Source organism: Zeugodacus cucurbitae, chromosome 4 (assembly GCF_028554725.1).
Source record: "Zeugodacus cucurbitae isolate PBARC_wt_2022May chromosome 4, idZeuCucr1.2, whole genome shotgun sequence".
Classification (NCBI taxonomy): domain Eukaryota; kingdom Metazoa; phylum Arthropoda; class Insecta; order Diptera; family Tephritidae; genus Zeugodacus; species Zeugodacus cucurbitae.
This window is the reverse complement of record NC_071669.1, coordinates 63,545,843-63,561,132: the sequence shown is the minus strand read 5'-3', so window position 1 is coordinate 63,561,132 and position 15,290 is coordinate 63,545,843. Positions and strand designations below refer to the sequence as shown.

Sequence of the window (15,290 nt, the reverse complement as noted above, 5' to 3'; positions counted from 1 at the left end):
GTGTGCATTCGTGTATTAAAAATCAAAAATAAAACCGGGAAATGTGTGCTTATAAATCGCGATTGTTGAAACGAGTTGCGATTCAACAATGTCTATGCATATTACGTACTCGTTCCACAGAAAAATACCGCAAATATCAATATGAAGCATCAAATATTGAATGCATGCGAATCCAAACCCATCAACCAATATCTTCGAATTCTGAGTTAAAACAAAGAACTGACATAAATCAAATATTAAAGATAAAGAGTCACAGTTTATAGCTTTGTCAATGAGTTATAGTCATTCATTGGGCGCCCATGAAAGGAGAATAAGAGAGTTGGTAAACTCAAACGTGTAAATATCTAAACACACTCTACATAATGGCACTAATCTGAAGGACTTCGTTCAGTCAATCATTGACTTATTGGAGCAACATGTAAGAGACGTCACGAGATAAATAGCTAAGGGCTTTAAATGTGTATTCCTGATCAATATATGTATACTCACATATTTATTCAATATACCAAAATTTTGTGAGAAGTGAATCGAACAAACAACTGGCATAAATATACTAATAAAGGGAACAAACTGGTATAAATCAAATAGTCTTGTATAATCAAATGGATAGTAAAGTAGCAAACAAACTTTCATGGGTTATCCCCCTTGAATTCAGCTGAATAACTGTGTTATTGCTTCTCTAGTAAAAATTTGGTTTAAGGTAGCCTCCATATACGTTATTTTATTTAAGAACAGAGCAAAATTGTTTCAAACTTCGCTGAATTAAAACTATTTCACGGCAATCTTGGGAATAATTATCAAACGGGCATTCGCCAATTATAGTCTAACATATGTTCACGTAATGGGAATGTAGAAAAACCTAATTAATTTAAGTCTCTTCCTTCATCTGCTTAATATTCATTCAGCGTAGCTCCGATTATTGGTTTATGGGGCATTGCTGTGTGTTGAGCAAAAAATTATCAGCCATGGCTGTTGTGTTGCAAACATTGGTATGCGTCCTGATATTTACATTTCGCAGAACATGCGACAAATTATTTGTGCTTTCTGGCTTCTATTATAACCCAGTAGTCAAAGTGATGATTTCAAATTAGATGGAAATTTATAGAAATATATTTTTTCCAACATATAATATTTTTAAGATTCGTTATAGTAATTTAAAATTACTTACAGTATCGAAGTTATTTGAGAATTTTTATTAATAATAGAATCCAAAACTTCTTAAAAAATTTTCAACCAAAGCAAAACCTAGATAGATAGATTAAATTTCAAATTATTTTCCAAAATAAAGCTTATTATCTATTATATATAAATATGTATTTTTAGAATAAATCGCAAACATTACTCTTACTAACTGATCCAAAGATAATTACTTTGTAAGTACTCCCAACTTAGCTCCTAAATCCATAGCTGTGCGATTAGTACCTTTACACAGTTCAAAAAAATTCCATCTACCGGTTAAGTACAATTACTAAGCAACCAGCAAATGGGTGGATGCACAGCTGAGTGACTTTATATATGTGAGTGTGTACAACACGTTTACGGTTAAGTACTTACCGTTTTGTTGCCCAAATTGCGTACGCGGCAACTCAAATACGCCGATTTGCCCATTAATGCGGTGACATTGCGCGGCGTCGACGGATCAAAGTACGGCTCAATCCACTTCGGATGTACATAGCCAACGGTGGTGGGGGGATATTGGGTTGTGCTCAAAGCGTGCATATGCTCCTCCAGTGAATTGTAACTCTCCATAGGTCCTTGAACGCCACCATTTGTCATATCTTTTGTGGTGAAGCGAAAATGCGGAAAACGCGGAAAATGCCGAGAGCGAGAGAGGGGAGAGATAAAAACAAAAAAAAAACACATTCAGATATAAGGTAAATTGACATTTTTGAGGTATTTTACATATTTACAAACATATCGGTATACATGGGGGTGTAAGAGGTTATTTTATAAGGGTTCTGAGCATATCTTGTGGTTAAAGCATATTTTTTGTTAATTTACATAAAAAAAATACATAAGTTGATATGGAATATTTTTTACAAAGTTTTATCGAAATTTAAAGAGTTGTTAATATTATCGATAAATAACCGTCTAAGCAGAAAATCAGTTTTTGTTTTGTATTTTTCCCTATAGTTCAAAAGAATTCTATATATAAAAGAGTAGTGTTGCCAAGCAATCGATATTAGATATCAACGATTGTTTTGCTGATTTTTGATTAATTATCGATAGTTATGATAGTACTCTACTAACAATGTATGAAAATTTATAGATTATAATTTAATCTGATATTCTGATATAATTTAATCTGAGTTCCATCTCTAATTTGCCATTTCCAATCAATAATTCCTGAAAGAAATTTCTTAAATTAAGACCTAACGTCGAGTCAATTTATCGACTTTTAAAAACAGCAATATTGCTAATCCTCGAATTTTAACATTTATCAGAACCCGTTTTCTATCAATTACTGTATTATGTGAGCTATAGGCTTCATACAAGCCGATCCACTGTGTTTCAGAGAAAATTAATTTGAAATGTTGCCACCTGTTTGAAAATCTTAAATAAAAGTTCTACTACTATGGGCACCAAACACCAGAGCTATAGAAATTTCAAAATTAAAATTTTTTGTGGAGTGTTGCCACCTGTTTGTAAATTTGTATTCTATATCATTGATATAGTCGATTGTCTTACAATATGTGAACTAAATAGATTTTAGAATTATTTCTTTCAAAAACACATAAACACTTTTGAAAAAAAGTTGCCACCTTGTTTAAACTTTTTGATTAAAATAAAGGACTATATTTCTTGAAATTGCTCAGAAATATGGGCATTCAAATGCAGTGGTTTAAGGAACTTTTTTTTAAGATATTAAAGAACTTTATACTAAAAATATTTTTAAGTATGCTTGCCACCTGTTTAAAAATGAAATTGAGTAAAACGGAGAAATGAATTCCATATAGGACTTCATAATGAGCTATTTAATAGATAAAATTTATTTTTACTGTGTAAAAAAATTAGTTTTCAACTATCCCCAATACTACTTATCTCTCTCTGTACAGAATTCAATAATAAATTTCTCTGAAGCGCACGACTTCCTTTCCAATCTATTCAACAGACTTCAAAAACTAATTGATTTCGATGTAGCTAGTTTTAGCAAGTACTTATACTCATATACTCACATATGTATCCGTACTAGATATGTACTATGTACTCGCATGTTCGTTCACATACTCAGAAGTGACTTGAAAGCAAACACTTGTAATGAATTCCACTTCAAATTAAAAAGAGTCAGAGGGCGCAATGCGAACAGCATTCTAAGGGTATCCATGTTTTTGCAACGTGCCATGAATGAGCAATGAAAAGGGAGGTGAGATTGTTGAAAATGCAGCTCAGTTGCTTGTGAAACAGTAGCAAAAACAAGCACACAACTCGTCTGCTGCATTATGTGAGCACTTTTCACCGAAATCTCAAATGCTGCCAGCAATTTTATTGTGTGTGTGTGTGTTTTCAAATCGCAATGAACAATGATGCGAATGTGTAAGTGTGTGCTGCAAGTATTACCACAGCGCCACTCACACATTGCATTGCGGTTGTTTTGCACATTTCGTGAGCTGCTGTTTGCACTTTACTTGCATTGCCACGCACTTTTTCACGCCTTTGCCCACAAACAAAGGAACTCTTAAAATTTCAATCTTTTTTATTTTCATTTTTACTTTTATTTTTATTTTTACGCTCAAGCCATATCCTTCCTTCCTGTGATAGCGTGGAAAAGGATGTACTAGAGTAGTGCAAAATTTCAAATGTGCTGCAAGCATTACACATATGCATATGTATGTGTATGTAAGAAGAGCTGTGCAAGTGAAGAAAACACACTATCTCATCGCTTCGCTGCAAACCAACTGCTGTATGTGTATACTCGTACTTGCTGCCGCCGCCACAACAGCATTCGCATAACTGCATTACTGCTTGAACGTCTTAACAATGCGAGCATAAACAAGATATGAGCCACACAAGCAAGCTTTAGTGGTAAAAGGGAGCATTTTTTGTTGAAATTCATCAGCACGCACCAAAATAAAGTTCATCTTCCGTTTGGGGTGTTATGTCATGCATGCATTTGTAGACACACACACACATACTTGCATGAGTGTATAGAAATACACTTATACTCATATCTATACTTTTGTCCTTTCATATGCACAGCCATTACTTCACACTTCACACTTTGCATGAACACATATACCCACTATTAGAGAAGCAGATATGCACTTGCACTTAAACTGAAAGTATTCACTTTTATCAAATGTCGAATTTGGTATTTCGTCGCATTTTAGTGTTGGCATTAAAGCTGAGCTTTTATTGTGCACAGTAGAAGTGTTCGCTAGACAGTAGGAACTGGTTACATTCAGACTAAAGGTAATCCTCTCAAAATTTTAAGTTTGATGAACAAGATTTCTTACAAAAATCAAAAAAAAAAAAATCTCTATTTCTCTTACGATTTGAACAATTGAATTTATTAATTTTATATTACTGACTATCTGAATGGCTTAATGCAGCTGAACTTCCCTAACTCGAATCACCATAATCCATAATCAATAAAAAAACTTCGAGTTCGAGAGACTTCCGAGATACCGGAAGGTAAAGTGTATGAACTTTGACAAGAGCACTTCGAAATATAGTAGTTCGAGAATGGAAGTATCTTTCAGAATACTGTCTCTAAGGCCCAAAAATCGATTTTTTAACCATTTTTATAAATCGCTACAGAGCTCGTATCTAGCAATACTATACATCTTAGAAAGGTTTTGACATAACCAAAAAACGACGATTGCGTGATTAGTTTGGATATTGTGTTCAACAGTTAGAGACGTGTAAACGTGGAGTTCACTAACGCCGAAAGTCCCGCTATTTTAAAGTTTTCCTTCGTTAAAGGCAAATCCGCTAAAGAAACGTTCTGGGAGATTAATGGTGTTTTGGGTGATGGTACTCTATCACTTCGAGCTGAGGAGGAATGGTTTCGACAATTCAGAGCGGGTCAAAACGACACCATGGATAAGCCAGCCGGCGGAAGACCTGTGACGACGAATACCGATCAAATTATGGAAAACATCGAGTTAGACCGGCATGTGGCATCTCGTCAAATCGCCCAGGAGATGGCAGTTAGTCACCAAACCATTTCAAACCTTTTGCTGAAGGCTGGATACACAAAAACGCTCGATGTTTGGGTGCCGCATGATTTGACGCAAAAAAACCTTCTGGACCGAATCAACGCCTGCGATATGCTGCTGAAAGGAACGCACTCGAGCCGTTTTTGCAGCGGATGGTGACTGGTGACGCAAAATGGATCACATACGACAATATCAAGCTAAAACGGTCGTGGTCGAAGGCCGGATGGTTTTGCTGTGTGATTGGAAGGAAATCATCCACTATGAGCTGCTCCCATATGGCCAGACGCTTAATTCTATCATCTACTGCGAACAACTGGCCCCCTGAAGCAGGCGATCGACCAGAAGCGCCCAGAATTGGCCAACAAGAAGGGTGTAGTGCCACACCAGGACAACGCCAGAAAACACACTTCGTTGATGGCTCATCAGAAGCTACGGGAGCTCAGATGGGAGGTTTTATCGCATCCAACATATTGACCGGACATAGCGCTAAGTGACCATACCATACCATACCACCTGTTCCTGTCCATGAAGTTGAACTCAATAGAGTCTTGTGAAAAGCTGGCTGTCCGAGTTCTTCGCAAATAAGGAGGAGGGCTTCTACGAGTGGGGGTATTATGAAATTGCCGTCTATAACTAAAAAAGTGAAGCGTTTCGAATTTAAATAAACGATTTCCAACAATATTCAAATTCACATTTCGAAACGAAGTTCAAAGGAAGTTAACATTGCTTTCTAGTAATTTGAAAGCGTTGGCCAGCGAAAGTATACCATTGAATCTTTTTATAAGGAATTTACTAATTTTCAAACATATTCATATCAAAATCTCATAAAATTAAAATCGTATAGATAAACCTTCCAAAAATATATTGTGAGTTTTGCATTAAATATTTATATATTAATTTTGGTATACAAAGGAGCTTTGCAGTATATCCCATTTCTCTGGATTAGTATCTAAGCCACTCTAAAATATATATATTTCCTATTTTTCCACTTTTTTTTCCTTTTGGTATTTTCAAATGACTACCAACTGTCACCAAAGTAGTAATTCGAGTACTATAATTTATCACATATATATTTTCGCATTTAAACACAAAAATCTGCAAATATGGCATCATTTTAAGCATTCGAAAATATGCATTCAATGAAGTCACACGCAGCGTAAATCTCTCTTCAACCATTTTAATTCTTCAATGCATTCGATTATTTCACGCACGACTATATATAAAAGGCGGTTATATACGAGTCCATATGTGGAAAATTACCATATTTTAAATTTGATCCACTTCAATAAGAACCACTAAATCAATTTAGATTTTATTATCATTCCATTGATTTGAGTATTATTAGGTCACAGATATATCTATGGCGCTTATGGAAGCCGATTAAAAAATTGGAAATTGAGATTTGATTGATGCCAAGCAATATAAAGTTAAAAGCGAAATAGAGAAGGCTTCAGTGTAACGCATTCCATTTCCGATGCCATTACGCAAGAATAGGAAATACAGCTCATTTTATGAAATGACTTAAAATGACTTAAAATGACTTGCCATAAGTGGCACCACAACTACTATCACTAACTAAGAAAGCTCATAAGAGCTCATTATCCCTCTCATCTCCAAGAAGTGATTAAAAAAATCAATAAACTCCAAAAAGAAGAAATAACTCGCCATCGATGAGCTCGCACACACAGAAAACAGAAGGAGAACACTGAGCTGATATTAATACAACAAAGTGACAATTTTTTATCCGCATAATCTCTCCAAAGGTGAAATAAGAAAATGAAAGATATAAATCTTTAAATGACAAAAATTGTATGCACATAATCGTAGCCGAGCGTATTGGGGACCCAGCAAAGTGAATGGGTAAAAGGACCTACGCGAAGCGAAGCAGAGACGCAGTAGCGAAATGGTGTCACATAGCAGGCAAGTGGAAAATCATTGAGTGGTCGATTGGACGGACGGACGGACGGATGGACGAACGGCTTCGGCGGCTGGTCGTATGATATACTGTTATGTACTACAACAGCGGTCTCATCGGGGAGCTTAAAGCGCCAGAGTGCAGCCATCAACGAAGATGAATGCAAAAATTAAATGAAAATGAAGAATATACAGGCAACAGCAAAAATAAACAACAACAAAAGCTGATGGTAAAAATGAAAAGTGTGGAAATTGAAGTAGAGTACACGTTGAAATGGAACATGGTCATATAAAATGTGTGTGTGTGTTGGCATGTTCCTTATTGAGAGGACCTAGCGTTGATGGACAACGAATATACATATTGGTCTGACAGTTGATACCTAGCGAAATTTTTCAAAATAAAAATGAAAAAAGTGCGATGGCTATATGGCAAGGAAATACCGTAATTATATTTATATATCTTATTTTAAATATTAATGACCTTGAGCTGACATTCAAACATTCCGCTGAAGATTATTTTCTCAATCTACTTTTTACATTGGCATTACTGTTATGCTAAATATTGACTTAAAGGTGAGAGATGTGAGATCTTACTTATGGAGAGACTCTGTCAGATGCTGTCAGATCGGGAAGAATACAGTAAGTCTCAAGAGCAGGGCAATAGGGAAACAGTGGACCATCTCTTGAGGGCTTTTCCTGCGTTAGCAAGACTACGCTTCTGGTATTTAGGCGCCAAACAGTACATTAATTAGGAGGAGATATCGTTAGGGAGGCCTCATATTCCTTAAAATTCGCGTCGAGCGCTGGCATCCTAAACGATTGCCACTACTCAAGGACTACGTAACGACACTCCATCTGGTATCGCTAAATACCATTAATGGTCTATGCATGGCTTGCTGGCCTACTAACCCAACCTAATCTATAGAAAGATACATCGGGAGCTCGAGGTCCATCCAGAAACACACTTATGAACTTGAAGACAACGAGAGAAAGGAGTAATAAGAATATATTTCAACGAAGAGACTTATCCAAATCCTAACACAAAAAGACTCGATCAGCTGGTCCAGACCCGATAATATTACCACTGGATGAACACAGTTTCAAAGTTTAAATTATGCTTTCACAATCAAAAATTGGGAGAAACTAGATATTCTTCGAACAACGGAAGCTTTTTCCTGCAGGGAAAGGTCTACAAGTTTGTGATCCATGGTTACTTTCTTTGAAGAACTCTGTCTAGTGAATAGTACTTGGAAGCAAACAGGTTCTCAATTCACTCATCGACTTTATACCGTTTCCATTTAACTGACCAACGCTGTATCAGCACATAATGTATATTGCTAAATTGTTGTTAACTTGCAACAGCAGCAGCAGCAAGCCCAAAAGGGTTGCCACACCTTAAGCGTATGCAAGCGCCACGGCTTGTCTTGGCTGCATGAGCCACCGGAGTGCAACGACAATGGCCTTCGCAGAAAAATTGGAAAATTGCATAATAACCACTGAAGAAGGCACATAAATCACAGCGTGGTCTGCAAAATACATACAAACATGTCTATATATTTGTGTGTGTATTGTAGCTCCCCAGAGCTTGTATTGTGTATTGTAGCTCCGGACGAACGGAGAGTGTCTGGCAGCATGCCAAGCATACGACATGGTCACTACACGAGCTTGCTGGTTAAACACTGGGTAACTGGGTGTTGGGCAAAGAAAATGCAAATTAAAATGTGGCAAGTTGTAGCCGAGCTGTGGCACACGCTTGCCACATGCCGCACGATGGCATATAAGAAATAGAGGTTATGGCAGAAAAACTAAAGTAAACAATGGCTAGTTTGTGTACACTGTGTGTCTGCTTCGGTGTGTGAACTTTGGCACGTGCATAGCTTTTGGTATGCGCAGATCTATAATTATGGTGATTCGCAAGTATTTTGTTTACGAAATTACATTCTACACGCATAGGCTGAGTGTTGTGAATTTCAGTACCGTTATAATTACATTTCTTTGTGTGTGATTTCTATATAATTTCGCACTATACTTGGCGAATTTCTCGGACATTCCAGTAATCTATGTACCTATCCAACGAAATTCAATTGTTGTTGACGTCTCTGATTGCGTTCCTCATGCAAATAACAAATTGACTGCTAAAGTAGCCATAAATTAAGTAAATGTCGGTGTTTTGGCATTGCCACATCATTTGTAATCGAACGCCCAAAGCGCTGGTTAGGCAACACGCGCGAAATTTGATAGCCTGAAAAATAGAGTATCGAAAATAGGCATAAAATGTGGGAGCTTATGGTATTTTCATCTCACAACTGTTGTGTCCGTAGCAATCTCAACGAAGACTACTTTTTGTAATTAGTTCTAATATAATAATCTAATAATTAGTCAATAATATTTTTTGGGATGATAAGAATAATATTGTTATTGTGTTTTTTAGAGAAGGTGTTTAATATCGTGGAAAAAAATAGTTGAAAAGTTATGTGAGCGAATATATTTTGAAAATTTGTCTTTAATTTCGTAATCAGGGACCCCTCACAACCCATCTATCCCAAAATTAAGCTAAATCCGTTAATATTTTGAAATTTTTTTCTGTCAAATAAAATCCGACATATATTTTGAGGTTAGGAAAAAATCCTGACGTGATGGAGCAAAACGGACTTCAGATTCGGTTTCAGCGGCCCAAAATACATGTGTTACACCATGTTTGGTCAAAGGAACCTTTCATCGATTTTTTTTTTGTGGACCTGTGTTATCAGAAAGCAAATTTTTTAAGTTGCCCCCAAACCATTTTATAGAATGAGAACTATTATAGAACAACTTTAGTCATTACTTCGGGAAAAATATTATAATAAAGTATTTAAAAGCTTCTTTGCAGTTTAACTGTTTACTGCGTTTTTTCGTTTAATTATCTTGATATACATAATATAAAATTTTTGGGCGTTTTTCATTGCTTTATTTGTCTGTAGCAGCCGCTAAGGTTAGACGTGTTTTTATGAACTTTGCGATTTTCGTTTGCTAAAAGCTAACACTTCGTTGCTTGTACGTGAATTGTTGGCCAAAAAACAATACTGTAGCGATCCCTTAGACTGCATTTTCGACTGAATTGACTACGTGTGACTTTTTCCTATTCCAAAATGTAAAGAGAACCAATCAAACGAAAAATCGCAGAGAGAGCTTAAGAGGTTATGGGTAGTCAGAGACACGAGAAATGAAAATTTTCAGGAATTTTTTTTGCTATTCTAGATTTCCGGGAAAAAATCTTCAGTAATTGGTCTTAAAAAAGCGAAGTTTAAAAAAAAAGAAAAAACTTCGATCCTGATAATCATGTAAGATAATTATGTATTCTAAAAGCTGTAGAAATTGCATTAAAATCTATTGAGCGGTTTTCGATTTTCAGTTCAAAAAACGTAGTTTTGAGAAAGACGCATTTAAAGTTTCACACTACCGCGTTGGAGTGTCCGAGCGCTCTTTGTTATTTGTCGAATAACTCGAAAGTAATTATCGGATCAACTTCAAATTTTCAGCGAATATTTTTAAGATTTTACACCTAACGAAAATCAAAGAAAACAAAACATTGATTTTTTGAAATTCCTGCCTACACTAAACCCCTCAAGGCCAAGAGCCAAAAATGGAGTTTGAGAAGTGTTTCGACGAGTGGAAGAAACGCTGGCATAATGGCATGATATCGAATGGAGACTATTTGGAAGGTACAACAGTCAAATAGAGTCATAGCTGATTTTTAATGATCCATATTTAATCTGCGCTGAACTCACAGCAGTTCAGATATCTCAATTTACACAGCGCCCAAGTCATATTTCATATATTTAAATCTGTTTAGGATACGTTCCAAGGTTTCGCTATTTCCATACCAACTAACGTTTTTGAGCTCCAGATTTCTATTTAAGATTAAGCTGAGGTATTTAACCATGTCACAAGGATATTCCGCTTTGAGGGAAGAAATATTTTAACAAAGATAAAAGATCAACATCAGATTGTATTATAAAATTGTTCTTGTATTGGAGACGTTAATAAGTATATCAATGCATAGTCTCAAACTTATAAAACGCTACCGAACAGAACACAATTTGCGCTAAAATGACGTCAGCTAATGTTACAGAATACTTATTACAATCGCGGTTGATTGAGTGTAAAGAATATTTCTTAAGATCTATCATAAATATAATGTAAATTTATTATAGCTATTCTTTCTCGTATGAAATATGTTAGGTGATAAGGTTTTTTATGAAGATTATGTTCAGGTATTTACCGTTAATCGAGTACATTAAGGTGTGACGGACGATTAAAGGCAGGCGAGCATACAAAGAGATGCACTCATATGTAAATAATTAATCTCACAGTACTCTCTTTTGCAGCGACAGAACTTGTATATGCGTAAATAATTAATGATTATACTATATATAACATATATGTATAATTATATTTATATATACGAGTATAAATATGGTGTAATTTTCAACAAACATCGCTTGTATGGAACATAAAGAAAAATGATATCGGTGTAAATGCAGGCGACAATAACAAATTGAGAATATTTGTCTTGGCATACATACACACTCATATATGTATATTACATATTTAAGCATATGGGTAGCACTATCAATTACAAAATTGCATGAAACATAAAAAGCATAAAAACCACTACATATGCATTTATGCTTTTCACTACTATGTGTGTGTATGTATGTATATGTATTGCTTGGCATGGTCACATTGAGCCGCTGAGCAACTGAGCAACTGAGCCGGAGAGTCACAATTGGACAACTGAAATGAGCTGGACACTCGGCAATTGAATTCAAGCCAAGTGGAAGCGAACCAGCCAAACCACTTTCAACTAACTGTACATGAAACGCGTTCAGCGCACTTTTATATACCGTGTATACTTGTATGTATGTATGCAATGGGCGAGCAATTCGGGGATGGAAAGTAGGTTGGACCGTTGGGAATTATTGTTTTCCAATTAATAAATGTCAATTACACTGTGAACAACGATAAATGAACAACGAGCTGTTTGGCTGGCTGATGAGAAAAATAATGAATTAAACGTAAACGCATGGCGAAGAAAAGGTAAAGAGCGGTGGAGCAAAGATGAAGGCAAGAAAACAATGCGAAGAAGAAGAAAGTGCACGCTCTTCTGTGTACACAAGGAGGTCAAATCAAGTGACCAGCTTTATGCACATAAATAATATATATGTATAGATGTGTGTGTAATTTAAGAAAACCTCATACATATGCATATGTGTGTGTGTATGAGTGTCCATGCATGCATGCATATGAATAATGTGCGTGTGTAAATTACTTTTGAACGAAGATAAATGCATTTGAACAGCAGCTGGATTCAGGGTTTATGTGACACTGCAAACAGCTGGATGTGTACTTTAACTCTGTGTGTGTGTTTTCCAAGCAAGCATTGTTTGAAGCATGGTGGGTGCTCTGCATTCTGTGAGTGTCTTAAAAGACATAAGCGCTGGTTAGTCGTAAGAATTTTAATCTGCCCATTTTTGTGTTCATTTGGAATATCTTAAGCTGTGGGAAATTTAAAAACAATGAAATAAGAGTTGCCACATGTATTTAAATAATGGTTGATAAATGACATATATTTGAGAAAAATATTAAAACGTAACAGGAAATTTTTAATATAAGCTTTCATATGAAAATTTTATTTTTTGGAGTTGCCACCACTTTTAATCAAAATATTTGTCGAAACATTTTTAAAAAGGGATGGAAAATAAATTTTTTAATTTTTTTTATATATAGGTTGCCAGACTTAATAATTTCAAATTAAATTTGTTCTAACACGAAAATAATTATATTGAAAACGTCAGAAACACTAAATTTGCCGAAGAAAGTACAGTAGGAAGCTACTCTCAAATTTTTTTTGCAAAATAAAAAATGGGCTTGGCGTCGCCCACATATAGGTCAAAAACCATATCTCAGGAACTACTCGACCGATTACAATGAGATTCGATACATAATAATTTTTGACACCCTGTTAACACGGATGGAAAAAGGGCGAAATCGGTTCACAACTACGACTACTTTCAATATAATTCAATTTTGATTTCCATTTGATTCCTTCACTTTATAAGATATATGAACATAAGGAACCAATGAGGATAGCAGACTAAAACTTTACACAAATACTGCGTATCATCTCTGACTTCACTTGTGGAAAAATTGTCGAAATCGGACCATACCTTTTCAAGGCCGCGGATATCGAACATGAAAAACTCAGTGAATAAGGACAATTTTTCACCGAAAATATAGGTAAATCCCTCGGATAATTTAATGTAATTTAGAGGAAATTTTCTTCTTCTAATAGTATGCCTCTGTTCCAAAAATTATTAAAATCGGGTCATAACTTCTCCTAGCTCCTAAAATTTTATGGTCTTTGCGAATTGAATATAGAGTAATATCAGGGTCATGAGAATGGTATATGACGGTTCCACTTTTCGAGTAATATAGACAATGTTTTTTTCCGATATCGCTAAGCGCTGCCAATCTACACCATGACCTCGTACTAGTTATGTCTATAGACTCTCTCCGTAGCTATGTTTGAAAACATTCACAAAATATTTCTCATAATCTCTTAAAATTTCCCGAAATTTTTCCTTACGGGGGGTGAAAATATGAAATTTTTCACTTTCATTTAAGTGTTTTGATACTTGCAATATGACTGCCACAATTCTCCACTGATCCAGCCAGTACAATTGTCAGTTTAAATTATTGTCAGCTGGTTAATGCGGTCAGTTGTTTGATGCTGGCAGCACTTAATGTGCAATGAAATAACTGGCCACTATGCACACAAGCATACAAACATCCACATGTATAACACATAGCATTGCAGCGCACTTTCCGAGCTTCATTTTATTGTTTATACATATTCATGAGTGTGGGACGTATACGTGTATACCCCATTGTATAGGGTAAGTAAATAATGATTCAACGATATGAAGACCCAGTAGTTAGCCAAAATAGGCTGTATGATAATGCAAGCTTTCGAATAGACATAGTATGTCGGTTTATAAATAGAAAAGCTGTAAAAAGCTCAACAGGTTAGACTGAAAGTTAGTTACTCTTTTGTTATTTATAACAATTGATTTTCATAAAAAGATTTCTGGAGAAATGTTTATAGAAGCGATTCAGAACTATTTTTGTTATGAAGTAATCTAAAAGTGTAGAAAATAGTATCAATTCTTGAAGTATATATCAATATTTATTGAAAGTTTAGTATGAAATAGTGGTTCACTTTTAATGACTTTGAAACCACTCTCTTCATCAGTTCCTCTCAAAATTTCACTACTAGGTTCATAAGATAATAATGCATTTAATTCATTTACCATGGCCATTATCGTAAGTCTTTTCAGCAGTGACACTTTCTGTTGTGGGAAGTAAGCAACACACACACATATGCACATATGTATTCATAATATGTGGTCTTGAGTATTGAATACCGGCTAATGGTTTTAGAGAGGGTAGTAGTAGACCGTTCTTACTTACATAAGACTTCTGATCATTGAGTCAATTGGGTCCATGTTTGTTTGTTGTTATTATGTCTGTATTTAATCAACATGCGGTAGTGACTAGAATTATGAGTGGTAGCATACTTGATTTGTGATTGGTTAGACAAACTGTAAAAACGTATTCTTCGACATTGACATGTAAATAGATTATTTGGTTCAAAGATATGGCAGTTTGATTTGCTATTTCTCTATGAAAGCACTTACAGTTTATGCATACGTAATTGGTTAAATAGAGGTTCAAGTTGAAAAGAAATAATTGATTCGTTTTTGACACACACTTGACTTCAGTATTCAATTTAGAGCAAATGAATATTGTAATTGTTTAGCTTTCTAGTGTGTTATTAATGAAAATATAGTACTATTTGGTATTTTTGGCAAAATTAATTTAAATATTTAAAATATTTCTGTGATATTACCAGTCAGTATAAGCTAGAATTAAATCAATATTAAAATGCGGGTGAAAATGACACTATGGATAACCCAGGCGGCAGAAGACGTTGTCAAAGGCCAGTGAATCGTCCCAAATAGTGACCAAGACGGGATTGACGGCCAGGAAGGTATTGCTGTGTGTTTGGTGGGATTGGAAGGGAATCATCCACTATGAGCTGCTCCCATATGATCAGATGCTTAATTCTACCATCTACTGCGAACAACTCGACCGCTTGAAGCAGGCGATCGACCA

At 35.4% G+C, this 15,290-nt stretch overlaps 1 protein-coding gene across 1 annotated transcript in view; it reads right to left on the bottom strand.

Moving 5' to 3' along the window:
- Nucleotides 1–15,290, bottom strand: part of LOC105211162 (uncharacterized) — a 271,702-nt gene that overhangs the window by 125,117 nt on the left and 131,295 nt on the right. Inside the window, exon 3 of the mRNA XM_029039568.2 lies at nt 1,555–1,778. Coding sequence (XP_028895401.2) covers nt 1,555–1,778 — 224 coding nt within the window. The remainder of the gene's footprint in view (nt 1–1,554; nt 1,779–15,290) is intronic.